Raw genomic sequence first — 15,992 nt, 5'->3', positions numbered from 1 at the left:
ATAAGTAAAATGATTAAACTATTTTTTTAAAAAATTAATGACTGTGACTTAAGTTTTTCTGAAATAGACAACAGTTCTTTAAGATTATCCGTCACTGACAATCCCAAGAGATATTGTTACAAACCTAAATATTTTAAATATGACCACTTACCCCTAAATATATGCGGGGTGGCGGGTGTTTTGTTTTCATGCTCTATAATATAGTAAAATCCTCCCAAACAAGGGCTATAAATATCAGGAGCTGAGCTGGGTGAGCAATTCACATGTGAACATGTGCATGAAATAAGCATGCACGTGCACAATACTCTATTCCTCCTCCTCCTCCTTTGTGCCTCTGGTTTGTGAGCAAGCAGGAAATAGAAACTGATGCGAATCTTGTTCTCTAAATACTTCAGAGCACAGGAGTCTAATCAAGTTCAGTTCTGTGCTTCGCTGATTGAAATGGAGCCAAAAGAAAGAGTGCTCTTCTCACATGCCCACTAATGGTCCAACCAAAACCTGCATCTTTAGTTTGTGTGTTGCTGTTGATTTTGTAGATATGGTAGCTTTTTCTGTATCAAGGAATATATTTTAAAAGGGTGATGGAGGGTAAAATTTTTCAAGATGTGACAACTTTGACAACTATCCCTTAAAAAATATCTAAAGAAAGTATTGGAGGGCTCGAGTTTTGGTAATAGGATAATGAGACTTTCATCATTAATGTTGGGTCAAATCCAATCCATGTCAAATGGTACTGTACTTTTCTCTGCAATTTAATCAAAGGTTCCTAGGATTGAATGGGCATGGATACTGAACTATATTCACTCCTACACATGGTCCTGCCAAGACACCAGTGAAGCATGTTGGCAGGGAGCCAGGGAAGCTTACATTGCCACTACTAGGGCGTCAGTCCAACACCTTCGAGTGCTTGAACATGTTTATTCCAGTGTAGGCATGTGCATGCCTCGAGCGCAGTCGCCAGAAATTTTTCTTCTAGTGGTGTCTGTTGGGTCAGCTCTGGCGCCCTCCAGTGCCATGCACTCATAGTGCCACTATAAAGGGCCCTGCTGACCCTGCACCTCCTCGGTCCCTTCTTACCACCCATGATGATCTCTGGAACTGCTCTCTTTGCTTCGGCAAACTTTCCCAGTGGTTTTCACTGTTTTTTGTGGTGTATGTAGTTAGTCAGTTTTAGTCTATAAGGGGAGACCTTTTCTCCTTCAGTTGGCGAAGTTCATCCACTCCCTGGTCATGGGGCATGTCTCAGTCACCAGGCTTCAAGCCCTGTGCCTCCTGTGGCAAGTCAAAGCCCTTGAGAAACCAGCAGTTGAGGTGTCTCAAGTGCTTGGCAGAGATTGACTGAAAGGACCAGTGCCAGATCTGTAAAGACTTCAAACCTTTCGCAGAAAAAGGATCGAGAGGCGAGACTGAATGTTCCTTCTTATGGAGGCAGCTCTGAGATCCACTTCGGAACCAAGTTGCTTGGACTTGGCACTGAGTAACTCGGTGTTCATGCGGAGTGCTCCTACCACTGTGCGAGAATCTTGGCACCATTCCCCATCCCTGTTTCCTAAAAAGAAGCACAAGAGGCAGCCGGCTGAGAGGGTTCAATCCCTGTCACTGAAGTCGGCCAGGCATGGGGACTGGAATAGAGTGAGAACTGTGTCAGGCCACTCTTCTACCTCGGCACCGCAACAGCTGGCCCTGCTGACTCTGGCTCCAGAGGTTCCATCTTCAGGCAGGCAGTGTAGTACCAGTATGTTTACGAGGCCGTCAACTCTGGAGGCGTTCACAGCAGCCAGGGACCTGTTCTTGTTGCCAGTGCCTATATCTCCAGCAGTGCAGGAGTTGGCACCACCGGTACAGTCGGACAGGGAACCATCTTCCAGCCTCTTCCCAGTATCAGGACCAGCGCAGACTTCACCATCACAGCACTGATCTCCGGCAACAATGGAGTCCACAGCTCCCTGGTCACCTTGCCCAGACCCTATGTCTTCAGAGTCAAAAGTGGGGTCACACTCCTCTCACCCACGCAGCCACCCACGCTACTCCCCAAGGCACTTCTACCCCACCATACCAAACACAGGGGTACCACCGAGTGCTTGCCCCTCTCATTCTTCGGTGCCGGTGCCAGTGCCAATGCAATGGCCCTTTTGGAACCCATACAGGTCCCCGTCCGTCCCGTCCCATCCCCCCGCACAGGGTCCTTTCTCAAGGCACTCCTATTTGGTGGCTTCCATAGAGCACCACCAATGCCTCGATGGGAGACTCCCCATCTGGACTCCAGTACCGAGCTTCAAGAAGAGGGCCCGCGAGTTCCAGACAATATGGAAGAAGGGGTGGAGGGCCCTCAACCAATGCTGGCTTCCTCCTCCTCCTCCCCGAATGAGACAGTATTGGCAGCTGGCGTGTCTTCTCCCCAAGATGACCACAAGGCTCTCCAGGATTTGTTAAAGCAGGTGGCCTTGAATTTGGACATCCAGGTAGAGGTGGTCACAGAGTCCTCTCATAGCCTGCTGGACATCTTGACAGCGGAGGGCCCCTCAAGGGTGGTCCTGCCACTCAATGAGGCTATCATGGACCTTGTTACAGTTCTGTGGCTGACCCACTGCTTCCCTTCCCCCTATGTCAAAACATAGGAAGCAGAAGTATTATTTGCGAGTCCAAATTTGCAAGTTCTTATACTTGTATCCCCCTCCACGGTCCCCTGTAGTATCGTCCACCAATTAAAGAGATCACCAAGGACAATTGGGGGCACTGTCTAAGACAAAAGACTCCAAAAAGTTGGACTTATTTGTCAGAAAGATCTACTTTACTGGAGGGATGCAACTGAAAATAGCAAACCAGCAGGCACTGCTGGGTCACTATGACTTTAATATGTGGGGTGTCATACACAAGTTTAAAGATCTGTTCCCTTAAGAAGCTAGCCAGGTGTTCTCCTCGCTGGTTAACAAAGGGAAAACCATAGCGAGGGCCTCCTTGCAGGCAGCCCTGAATGCAACTGATTCAGTGGCCAGATCCATGGTCTCGATGGTAACCATGCAAAGGAGCTCTTGGTTACAGTTTTCCAGTCTTCCTCAAGACGTCCAGCAAGCCCTCCAGGATCTCCCCTTTGAAGGATCCTCGCTCTTCTCTGAGCAGACCAATGCTTTGCCCCACTGGCCTGTCAAGACCCATAGAGGAGAAGGAGCAGGAGGTTTGAGCGTAGGCCTCCTCCACCAGCTTCCGCCTCGGGGCTGACGTGCTGCTCCCAGGCACTCAGGGAGCTTGAAGCTCTCCTTTTGATGGGATGCTCGAGGTTGCCATCCCACTCCCTGTTATATTGAATCCAGTTATCCCTCTGTTTTTGGAACCCCTGTCCCAATTTATCAATGCCTGGGCTCCTATCACCTCGGACCTCTGGGTGCTGAGCATGGTGGAAGTAGAATACACTCTCCAGTTTCTTTCTACCCACCCTTCCCATTCCCCTCCCCATCCCTCTTCAGGGACCCTTCTCACGAGCAATTCTTGGTCCAAGAAGTCCAATCCCTCCTTTGGATGGGAGCTGTGGAAGAGGTTCAGCAAAACTTGAGAGGAAAGGGGGGGTTCTACTCCCATTATTTCCTAATTCTGAAAGCCAAGGGTGGTCTCAGACCTACTATAAACCTGCACCGCCTCAACAGCTACCTCAAGAATCTAAAGTTCTGCATGATCTCTCTGGCCTCCATCATTCCCTGTCTGGATCCTAGGGATTGGTCTCGATGGTAACCATGCGCATGTCTTCACCAAAGGCATGGCGGTGGTAACGGCCTTCCTGAGGAGACAGGGAGTGCACGTCTTCCCATATCTCAACAACTGGTTAGTCAAAGGCCAGTCCAGGGCTCAGGTGGAATGCAGAATCCACCTCATCCAGTCAACTTTCCAGGCATTAGACCTGCTAATAAACATGCAAAAGTTTATGCTCGTCCCAGTGCAGAGGATACAGTTCATTGGAGCAGTACTCAGTTCCACTCAGGCCAGAGCCTTCCTCCCAGGAGACTCATTTCAGGCGATCACAGTCCTGATAAGGTCCCTCAAGGCCCACCCACTTACAACAGTGTGGAGCTGTCTGAGACTCCTGGGCCACATGCATCATGCAACATGTGAGGTTACGCGTCAGACCTCTTCAGGCATGGCTGGCCACAGTGTTCTCACCCATCTGTCACCATCTGGACTCGATTCTCTCCATACATTTTCAGGTCCTCATTTCCCAGGATTAGTGGCTGGACCATCACACGATTTGTGAGAGAGTACCCTTTTCGCGGCCCCAACCTTCGATGTCGGTGGTTTTGGACACATTGGTGCTGGGCTGGGGAGCCCACTTAGCGCCTCTCAGGACTCAAGGCCTTTAGTCTCCAGAAGAACGCTCTCTCATTATCCTTCCTGTCTCACATTTTGAACAAAGACATAATGGCTGTCCGGGACAATATGACTGCCATGTTTTACATCAAGAGACTGGGTGGGGCACGTTCTTTCCTGCTGTCCCAGGAAGCACTTAATCTGTGGGAGTTCTGCATAGCACATTCAATCCACCTCAAGGCTTCTCCCTCCTGGGAGTGCAGAACCAACTGGCATTTCACCTTAACCGGTCTTTCTCCATTCACCACAAGTAGTCCCTTTAGCCAGATATCACAAGGGACATTTTCCAACAGTGGAGGATTCCCCAGAGAGATCTGTTTGCTACCCAAATCAACAGGAAATGCCACCAGTTCTGTTCCCTGTGAGGCCACAGCCCAGGGTCCCTCACAGATGCTTTCTTGCTACTGTGGACAGATCACCTGTATTACGCGTTTCCTTCTATCCCACTAGTTCACAAGGTTCTGATGAAGATCAAGCAGGACTAGGTCATTCTCATAGCCCCAGCAATGCCCAGGCAACACTGGTTTGCCACCCTGTTAGGCCTCTCAGTGGAGGGCCCTGCTCCCGTTTCCTTTATATCCAGACCTGATCTCCAAGGACCATGATCTCCAAGAACCTCTGATGAGGTTCAATAAGGATAAGTACAGGGTCCTGCACTTAGGACAGAGGAACCCAATGCACAGCTACAGACTAGGGACCGAATGGCTAGGCAGCATTTCTGCGGAAAAGGACCTAGGGGTGACAGTGGACAAGAAGCTGGATATGAGTCAGCAGTGTGCCCTTATTGCCAAGAAGGCCAATGGCATTTTGGGATGTATAAGTAGGGGCATAATGAGCAGATCGAGGGACGTGATCGTTCCCCTCTATCCGACATTGGTGAGGCCTCATCTGGAGTACTTTGTCCAGTTTTGAGCCCCACGCTACAAAAAGGATGTGGATAAATTGGAGAGAGTCCAGCGAAGGGCAACAAAAATGATTAGGGGTCTGGAACACATGACTTATGAGGAGAGGCTGAGGGAACTGGGATTGTTTAGTCTGCAGAAGAGAAGAATGAGGGGGGATTTGATAGCTGCTTTCAACTACCTGAGAGGTGGTTCCAGAGAGGATGGTTCTAGACTATTCTCAGTGGTAGAAGAGGACAGGACAAGGAGTAATGTTCTCAAGTTGCAGTGGGGGAGGTTTAGGTTGGATATTAGGAAAAACTTTTTCACTAGGAGGGTGGTGAAACACTGGAATGCGTTACCTAGGGAGGTGGTGGAATCTCCTTCCTTAGAGGTTTTTAAGGTCAGGCTTAACAAAGCCCTGGCTGGGATGATTTAATTGGGGATTGGTCCTGCTTTGAGCAGAGGGTTGGACTAGATGACCTCCTGAGGTCCCTTCCAACCCTGATATTCTATGATTCTATGGTCGGTTGCTCCATCCGAACCTCAGCTCTCTTCATCTGATGGCCTGGAAGCTCCATGGCTGAATCCTGAAGAGCAGGTTTGCTTGGAGCAGGTTCATCAGGTCCTGCTAGTTAGTGGGAAGCCCTCCACCAGGGCTACTTACTTTGCAAAATGGAAGCAGTTCTTCATCTGATTTTCCCAGCATGGAATTCTACCCTTGAGTTCTTCATTGCAAGTTATATTGGAGTACCTGTTGCATCTGAAACAGCAAGGCTTGGCTATTTCTTCTGTCAAGGTCCACCTTGCATGATATCAGCCTCCAATCTCCCAGTCAACAGGCAGTCTGTCTTCTTTCATGTGGTAGTTATCCATTTCCTTAAAGACCTAGAGAGGTTATACCCTCAGGTTAAAGATCCCATTCTTCCCTGAGACCTAAACTCGCCTTATCAAAGCTTATGGGTCTTGGGTCACCTGCTTGAGCTGCTGGTGACATACTCATTAACTCACCTCTGCTGGAAGGTGGCCTTTTTAGTGGCCATCACTTCAGCCAGAAAGGTTTCAGAGATGTGTGGCTCACGTCTGAACCCCCATACACAGTTTTCTTCAAGGATAAGGTACAATTGTGTCCACTCCCTGCTTTTCTCCCAAAAGGGTTTTCGCACTTCCATTGCAGTCAAGCAATGTTCCTTCCAGTTTTCTTCCCAAAACCACATGAGAATAGGGAGGAGCAACAGCTACACTCTCTAGATGTTAGAAGGGCCCTAATGTTCTATATAGAATGGACTACGTTGTTTCATAGATCTACCCATCTGTTCATAGTGGTAGCAGAGAGGATCAAGGGATTCCCTATCTTCACTCAGAGAATCTCGTCCTGGATCATATCATGCATTTGCATGTGTTGTAAGTAGGTAGGAGTTCCGTCTCTAGCTAACCTGACTGCTCATTCCACAAGATCACAGGCCTGCTGAGCCACTTTCCTAGTGCAAATCCCTATTCAGGACATCTGCAGTGCGGCAACCTGGTCATCAGTGTATACGTTCTCAGCACACTATGCCATCACTAAGATTAAGATTTTGTCACAGGTATTTTTAGTAAAAGTCATGGATAGGTCTGACTGCAAAACCAGCAACAAACACAAATTCATGTAAGCTCACGACCTGTCCGTGACTTTTAGTAAAAATAGCCGGGGAGGGTGACTAATAGTGAGAGCCCCATTGGGGGCTGACCACCAGCCGTTGCTCCGGCCTTGCTGCTGCTCCTGCGGTGGGGGGGCTGACTGAGCCCGGATCGTGGCTCCAGCCCCAGGGGCCGCTGCTCTTGTACCAATGGCTGAGCCCCAGCCCCAGGGGCTGCTGCTCCTGTCCCTGGCCACTGCTCCTGCAGTGTGGGCTGATCGCCAGCTACTACTCTGGCCCCAGCACTGCTCTTGGATGGGAGCTGACGGCTGCTCTAGTCCCGCCACTGCGGCAGGCTGAGTCAACCGAAGAAGTCCTGTTAAAGTCAAGTAATCCGTGATCTCTGTGACAGCCATCACTCAACAGGCTGTCAGCATGTCCATGAACTCTGAGCCTCTCTCCTTGTAACGGGGTCATGACTCACCACCACTGGCACCTCCGGCTGGTTGCTCCGGGAATTAGCTCTTGTCAGCTGCGGAGCACTCTCTGCATGTGGTGTCTCGCCTGTTGTCTGCTCTGCTGATTTGGGAACCGCCTTGCTCCCTGCTCGGCGGTGTCCGCTTCAGGACATTGCCCTCTGGCAGTGCCCACTACTCCATTCTCACCCCCTTCCGGGAGGTGGGGGGTAACAACAGTCCTTCGGCTTGCACCTGCCTCAGTGGCCAAGCACAACCCCAAAGTCTAGCCCCTCACCTCAGGGCAAGTTGCAGTCTGTCTCGGCCAGACTCCTCTGTGGGCAGGTGCAGGGGAAGGGGGGGACCCAGGCCCACCCGCTACTTTAGGTCCCAACCCAGTGACTCTTTACCAGCAGCCTCTCTCTCCCCTCCTTCGCTCCCCTCTTGTCCATCTATCTTCCCTGGGCCACTCCCCCTTTGGCCCTGTGCACCTTCTCTACCCTTTTTAGCAGGGGCTGCAGCCTGGCATGGAGCTCTCCTCTGCTCCCCTGAGACTGCCCAACACTGCTCTGTCCAAGATGCTACGTCCTTAGCTCAGGAGCCAGTCCTCCTCCCTTGCTAGTCAGGGAGAGACTGCCCTCTCCTTTGCTAGGCAGTCCTTATTTAGGGCCCAGCCCAGCCCTGATAGGCTGCCTCTTCCTTTGCCCTGATTGTCTCTCCACAGGCCTTTGCTGATTGGAGGCTGGTCTGCGCAGCCTCTCTGGCCTGTTCCAGCCCGTTTTCCTATGGAGTGGGGCAGCTGCCACACTACACTCATATACAACTGCTTGCAAGTCACTTACATTGGAATGGACGTGTGCAAGCACTCGAAAAAGAAAAAACAGTTACTAACCTTCCGTAACTGTTGTTCTTCCAGATGTGTTTCACATGTCTATTCCAAGACCCACCCTCCTTCCTCTCTTAACGTAGTTAGCTGGAAAGAAGGAACTGAGGGGGTGCAGGGTTGGCAAGCCCTTTCTACTGGTGCTATGAGTGTGCGACACCAGAGGGTGCCAGAGCCGACCCAGCAGTTACCACAGGGGAAAAATTTCCGGCAACTAGGCTTGGGCCACACACACACCTACATTGGAATGGACATGTGCAATCCATCTCAAAGAACAACAGTTACAGAAGGTTAGTAACCATTTTTTTTCAAGAGCACTATATTCACCCAGAATTTTAAAATATGTATGTCATTTAAAAAAAATAAGTCTCAAAGAATTTTTTTTCTTTCTTGAAATAGGAGATAATAAAAATATATATTTTTAAATGTCATTGAGTAGTAGGTACAAGCTTTTGGAGTCAAAGTTAGAGTCTACGTTAAAGAAGTCTCTAGAAATAAAAGAAGAAAAAATTGCGGCTTTGGAAGCTCGTTTAGAAGAGTCAACAAATTTAAACCAGCAGCTGCGCCAGGAACTTAAAACAGTAAGGAAAAAATGACATAACCATTTTTTTCCTCAGATTATAAAATTCTTGAACACCATTCTTATTTTCCAATTTTATTTGCAGTTTATAATGACATTCTTACAAAATTAAGTGCACTTGACAAAATAATTCACTTCTCTCTCAAAATACTTAAGCTTCAGAAGTAGTGCATTCTATATTACAAGACACAGGAAAGCTTGTCTGTAATTTTCTGAGCACTAAATTTTCAAAAACTCATGTTACATAAGAATTCAGATCTTTGTTCAGTAAAAATATTAGAATGGTGATTCATGATGGAGGTCTTGAATTTTTCGACAAAACTTGGTGTGTGTGAGGAACAGTGTTTAAAAAACAAATTATTTACTGAGTTTAGACCTTAAGACAACAGTTTTATGTCTTCAGCATTGCTAATTCTTGTGAATTTATCTCAAGAGCTACAGTTTTTGCAGTACTTTCTGTTCAATGTCATGTACAGTGGTTTACAGTTGAAGAATTATGGGTGAACAATTGTTGCAACTGAAACTAGAGGCTGCATTTCCTTGACTTACTGATTAGTCCAGTGTCTCAGCTGCTTGCTCTGCACTTTTGTGCATGTACAGAATCCTGCAGAGTCCAACAAGGCAAGGAAAGCAGCAGGAGTCAGACTAGAGACACCAGCCAGTGGCAACTCCAAGACACAACCAATTCCCACAGGAAAGATGGTGATTAAAGAGGGTCACTTTGAGGAGGGGTATCCCTGTTCCCACCCATCTTCAGCTTGCATTTTTCTCCACACTGCTGCGGAAATAATGTATGTAGGTGATAGTGGGGAAGAGGACAGGAAGCAGTGCTCATTGAGGTAGGAGAAAATGCCAGAGAAGGGAGCCAAAAACAATACAATGCCCAGTGGAGAGGCAGAGGATGATGATTGGGGAAGGCCAGAAGTACTCAATGGAGAGGTGGTGGGAAACAGAATAGGGACCTGACAATAGTACCCAGAAATTGTCTGGAAGGGAAAGTGCATTTATTGGGGAGAGTTCAGAGAACCTTTGCCTCCATCAGTCAGGAAAAAGAAGAGGGGAGACCCTCTCAATTTCTGTTGCATTTTGTCTGTGTTTTCATGCAAAAATCCATACACAAGGGAGAGCAGAGGGTGATCTCTAAGACTTTATAAAAGAAATCCCAAAAGCAAACCAAAAAGGAATATTGATATTTTTACAGAAGGCATGATTTTCAAGCCAATCTCATGACTTCTTTTGGCTTGGATCATAATTTTTGAACTCACAGAGTTGGCAGGACTGTGTCTTGCAGATAAGAGTTAAAATAAGTGATAAGACAGGTTGTAACTAGGAGTTACATCATGGGCCAAGTCACAGAGCTTTGATTGTGGGTAAAAGAGAAAAATGCAGTTGAACTCAGGGCTTGATTTGGGGTACAAAGGATCCTCACTTCCCAAGAAATCTAGAATTTAGTGATAAAACTTTAAACATTTGGAATGGGATGGTCATCTATGAAATTTACCCATCTAGATTTTTACACTTGTATAATTAATTTGAAGTACAATTGAGTGCACAAAAGATACATATGTCAAACACGCTCTTCTGGCAGTTTCATGTTTTATATTTATATAGTATGTGTAAACTCCCACAGTTAAATTCACAATTATAAATATTGAAAATATTCATTGAGTTTCTTGTCCTGTGCAAATTACATTCACACATAGTTAAACAAAGAGTTTGGAAGTTATATTTTCAATTTTTGTAATTGTCTTAATTGATTTTAGGTGAAAAAAAACTATGAAGCCCTGAAGCAAAGACAAGAGGAGGAAAGGATGGTACAGAATTCTCCTCCAAGAACTGGTGAAGAAACCCAGTCTGTCAATAAATGGGAAAAGGAAAATCAGGAAACTACTAGAGAACTATTGAAGGTTAAAGATAGATTAATAGAAGTAGAAAGAAATGTAAGTTGTTTTAATTTTACTTGTTTAATGTGACGTGAGAGTGAGGTGGCCAAAGTAAACACGTGAGTTAACAAACGTGGGTTTTCTAGCTCAGCCAGTAGAGGCTCATGCTTTTACTCCCAGGAGTGTCACATTACAAGTGATGGCCCCTGTGGAGATTTAATCGGGATAGACCCCTGACACTTAGGATGAACTTCCATGGCCAGGGTGAATGTGTAATCCACACTTACACAGTATGACTCTGTCCTTCTCTAGGGGTTGAACCACATAGCGCTTTATGGGTCTCCTATAGTCTTTGCATTGTCAGATCTGAATCTTTTAGCTCAAATAGCAGAGGCTTATAGTTTTAGAACCAGAGGTTCAAGGTTCAGTCTCTGTTGCTAATGACACATCTATGGGTGTCACATACAAACAGGGATTTGAGTGTAAGACAATAATTGTACTAGCGCCATTTGAACGTCTAGTTTGGGGCCAGTTTTGAAAATGTGCCCTCCCTCCATCCCTGTATGAATATCTCAGGTTAGTGTGGCCACTACATTCATAAGCAAAAAACAGATAAATTAATAACAGTGTGGAAGCTCTATCTCACAATTGCTTCTCTCTTGTGATTTTAATGGAAACCCATAACTTCGTCTTACTTGTATTTAAAATAAATAATCTTCTTTTTAGGTAAACTAACCTAAAATATAAACAGTGTCCTCTCGATATGCATGATTCTTCTATGTTTAACCTTTTTTTCTTTTTTAAGAATGCTACCCTGCAGGCAGAGAAACAAGCACTGAAAACTCAACTAAAGCAACTCGAGACCCAGAACAATAATCTACAAGCTCAGATTCTATCACTTCAGAGACAGACTGTTTCTTTACAGGAGCAAAATACAACCTTACAAACTCAGAATGCCAAGCTGCAGGTTACATTTTATATTTTGCTTTTATCATCCGATTCAAAATAAAGGTAGATTTTTTTCAAGTCAGAGCTTTGCTATAAACTGTTTGGCACTAGCAATCACAATTTCAGTTGACATGGAAATCAAAGCACCTTGCACCATTTCTAGTTTGCACTAATAACAGTCAGTCATAAATTGCTACAACAAGATATTAACATCATACATTTATCATATTTAAAACCCTTGGAATTTATGCACAGGAACTAAGTGTACTTTGTCAGCCTCCTTCCACATCCTTTCTTTTACGTTCTTAACTTCTGACTTCTGGTGATGTAAGCAGTTAAAGCACCCTGAGAACTAATATTAGGTGAGATACTCTTTAATATTTTCTTAAATGAGTTAGAAGTAATGAAGTGTAAATTGACACATAATACTAAAAGAGGAAAGATTGTGAACACACTGAATGAAAATGTAGAGAAGTGGGCCAAAATTAATAGGAGATTTAATTCAGATAAGTGCAATGTAATTTGCTCAGAAAAAAATAAAGCCATATGCTTTGGTCCTGGGAGCTATGAAAACAAAATTAACATTCACAAAGATACCTTAAGGAAATCAAAGCTAAATTGCCATCCCTCTCAGGCTACCTATCTTTTCAAATACAGTTTCTCCAATAAATGAATTCCTCTTGCAAATGGATCTTATGTTTTTTAGGGCTCCAAGGATCAAACAGCTTTAGGGAGTACATACAAAGCTCTCAATTAACAAGATATTGTGAACAAATTGCTACCATTCTTAGAAAGGCCACTGCAGTTCTAATATCCCTCCAGACCCCCAGAAAGAAAAAGAATCTGAACAGAAGGGAAAAGGAATTTAATAACTAGGAAAAGTTCCTATTTGGTTTCACATTGAAACCATGTATCCTTTTCCATATCGTCTTGCAGGATATCATAAAAGATGACTGGGAGTTCACAGCTACATTGAAGAGTCTAGGAAAATAGGCCAAAAAGGACCACAACATACATCAGCTGAAATCTGACGTAGTTTCATTGCAATGGCAGATTTGGCTTTATCCTCCTTGGTTGAAGGACACTCCCAGTGAATTGGATTTCTTCCATAAAGTCACCTGGACATAAGAATTAGACTTCTCCCTCCACAGGAATTATGAAGCTACATCAGCCACCATGAAAGCCTCAGCAGTTTCTGTTTGTTTTGCCTGGCCAATCCTGGTATAGATAGATTCTCTTGTAGACATTACACTCAGAACTAAGAAAGGATACAGCCTAAGGGCCACTCTCTGGAAAATCTCCCATGTGGCTGCCTTTGTTTTGGATCATCACTTGAAACCTTCATCCCTTGTTCTTAGTTAGAGCAATGGGATACCATGCACTCTCTTACAGGCACATGAAGTTCCATGGATCTCAACTAAACAACTTACAGTGGCTTCAAAATACTTACTGCCCAGAGGCAACCTCTTTAGAGAATCTATGGGAAAATAGGTGAATCATCAGAAATGACCAAGAGAGCCTTGACCCCTGCTATTATACATTACAGAAAGTAAAAGCCTTATTTTAAGCCTAACCAATCATTTCTGCTATTTCACACTAACAAACACAGCATATAGAGACAGCAGTTACACAAGAAGATATAATTAAACCAGAAAAGGCTGAAACAAGTGAATTCTCAGATCATCTCTCAGCCTCCTCAGAACACACTGAATGACTTCCTTCCTATCCCTAGTCCAAAATGAACAGCAAATTGGTATCAGACTCCTTTAATTTGTGAATTGATGACTGCTGTTGACTTTGAACAAATAAGTTCTGGGCATAGTCCAGAGAAGATATACAATAGTAGTATTAGAAGCAGCATTTCCCCTCCTTGGGTGACCTGATTAGGGTTCTATCCAGAGAGAAAGCAGAAGCAAATTACCTGAAATCCAAGCAGCTTCTGGAACATTATAGTTAGATAAAGAGAAGAAAAAATGTAATATCCCCCGTACATTTTCATCATTCTTTTGGTTATGAAGATAAACCCAATGAGGCACAAGGAGATCATCTCCAGAGAATAACAGAAAAAGATTAAGCGGTCTATAAAGGAAGTAAAAGTTGCTGAAGAAGTGTCATTTTCTGCCCTACTAAACATGTTGGGATTGTTAGTATCTTCAATAAACAATCTGCAGTGTGCCAGGATACATACGAGAGCTCTCCAGCTCTGTTATCTTTTCCACATCCCATCCTACTCCAGCCTGTTGTGAAAATCAAAGTCATATGGATTGTATCTATCTCCTTCAGTTGGCTGATGAAAAAGGATTTAGCCTCAAAGAGGCAGTCAGCAAGTGAGTTGGAACAGTAATTACAACAGACATCAGTCTAGGAGGTTGAAACTAGGAGGGTGCTTTCAGAAACTGACAATTCCGGGATCATGTCTGCAGAAGAGAGAAAGCATAGCATTGACTGGCTAGAGCTCAGAGTAGTCAGTTATGGTCTCAAAGCATTGACCCTCTCATTAGGCAGTAGACATATGTTGGTTATGACCATACCATTTAAGAAAAAAGCTCTGCTCATGTTGACTTGAGAAGAACAAAACTTCTTGTTGCTGTGCATCGTGTACCTCAAGGGAAATTGAAAATGATAGATTGGCTCTGCAAACAAACATTAACTCAAGTGGAATAGAGTCCACACTCAGAAATATTCTCATCCCTGGTCCGTTTATTTGGCAGATCAGTGATGGACCTGTTTTCTTCCAGAAACAAGAAGGCATCTTCCTATTTCTGTAGGTGACTGAATCCAGAGGCTGAAAGAACATAAACATTCAGAACTGGCCAAGTTCTTGTCTCTATGCCTTCTCCTTTTCTGCAGCCCAGTGTCTCCCATAATTCTGATATAGGCTCTTGCCCTCCAGTGTGCGGTTTCTGGTTCAAAGCTACAGCACAGCCTATGCTATCCATGCCTCCTTCTTGTGCTTGCTGCCAGATCTTCTGACTCCACGGCAGCGGTCAAGTGGTGGTTTGCTTCACTCCCATGCTTTTTTTAAAAAAAAATTATTTTTAGCCATTTTTCAGGCAGTTAAAGCCTTTTTATTTGCTTTCAAACCTTCTCACCACTTCCTGGTTCAGGTTCTGAGCAGTGTGGTGGCAACAACCATATGAAATCTCCGCTGCGGTGCCTTCCTGCCAAGCTGCTGTGCCCCCTTTGAGGCCTGGCAGAACAACCGTTCAAGCACTGGGCAAAATCCAAAAGGTGCTCCGTATATGAGATACGTTTCTCAGGCTCAGCATAAGGTAAAAATTGCCAAGCCTGCATGCAGCTGACCATATTTCTGCTAGGACACAGGGCTCTGAGTCAGACAAGTTGGAGCCTCTCTACACCATCCCCCGAAGTAGCTGCAACTACACAGAAAAACCTGACCAAGAGACACAGAGTAGGCTCTGAGGACTAGGAGAACTTCATCCAAATGAAATGACTCGGGGTACGTCCAGGGCAACAAAGGACCATAAAGATGAGAGCTTTCTGGGCTACTGGTTCCCCCCACAAGTCCTGAAGTGGGTCTTAGATTCCCTGTGGAGAGAAGCAGAAGCAGGAGAACTACATAGCTCTTTCCTCGCACTGTGAATCAGACAATTCTCATGATACTCTGGGGTAAATCCTCCCAAAATGGCAAAAGCAAATGTGTCCTTTGCAAGGCAGGGATTATTATTGTTAATGAACAAGTGAGGTGAAAATCAGGAGCTAAACCTCTTCTCCTATGCCTTCTCCCCCTTAGGGAGTGTTTATCTTCACAGAATCTCTCTCTCAGTGCTCTGTACCATACTTACCACCCCTTCCCCAACTTGCAGCATGTCTGGGCATGATGAGAAGCCTGTGCCTCCTGTGCAGCCTTGCCTCAGGCTGCAGCCTAATGGAAATTGTGCCAGTGTGGATTTCAGCCCAAGGACTATCGATGTGCCAGGGAAAGGGGCTAAAATTTGAGACAGCAGCTGACAGTCTGTCTCTCTATCCCTCCCCTGCTCCACAGGCTGGCTGCACATCAAAGTCTAGAGCACTTCAGGCAGTCTGTGGCCAGAACAGAGGCTCTTGAGAAATCCACTCCCCATGAAGCTGCACCTTCTTGGGATTACAGAGGGGTAAGTGAGAAATCCCTTCCCATGTTCAAAATGATCTTGATTTCCTGAGTAAAGCTCCAAATGGTTCTAGGTTCCTTGTACAGCACTTACTTGGGTGCTCACCAGCCGGGGGGAGCAGGCAGGGCACTTTCAGGCTCATGAGGACAACTCTCAACTATTTGCACATTTGAGGTATGTGTACCAGTACCCCTCCTCTGTTGTCTGGTTCCCCAGACCAAGATGAATAGTATACTACCCTCTCCCCATCGTAAACATCCATGGAAGAAGTACCA

At 45.4% G+C, this 15,992-nt stretch overlaps 1 protein-coding gene across 8 annotated transcripts in view; it reads left to right on the top strand.

Annotated features, from left to right (window-relative positions):
* The window catches only part of CCDC88A (coiled-coil and HOOK domain protein 88A), a 365,179-nt gene that overhangs the window by 290,315 nt on the left and 58,872 nt on the right, over positions 1-15,992 (top strand). For all 8 annotated transcript variants that reach the window (XM_077813951.1, XM_077813949.1, XM_077813948.1 and 5 more), the window contains 3 exons: positions 8,634-8,775; positions 10,538-10,714; positions 11,463-11,624. In XM_077813951.1, coding sequence (XP_077670077.1) covers positions 8,634-8,775; positions 10,538-10,714; positions 11,463-11,624 — 481 coding nt within the window. The remainder of the gene's footprint in view (positions 1-8,633; positions 8,776-10,537; positions 10,715-11,462; positions 11,625-15,992) is intronic.

This window comes from Eretmochelys imbricata, chromosome 3, assembly GCF_965152235.1.
Source record: "Eretmochelys imbricata isolate rEreImb1 chromosome 3, rEreImb1.hap1, whole genome shotgun sequence".
NCBI lineage: Eukaryota > Metazoa > Chordata > Testudines > Cheloniidae > Eretmochelys > Eretmochelys imbricata.
Note: the sequence above shows the minus strand (reverse complement) of the source record. Positions and strands in the feature narration are given on the sequence as shown.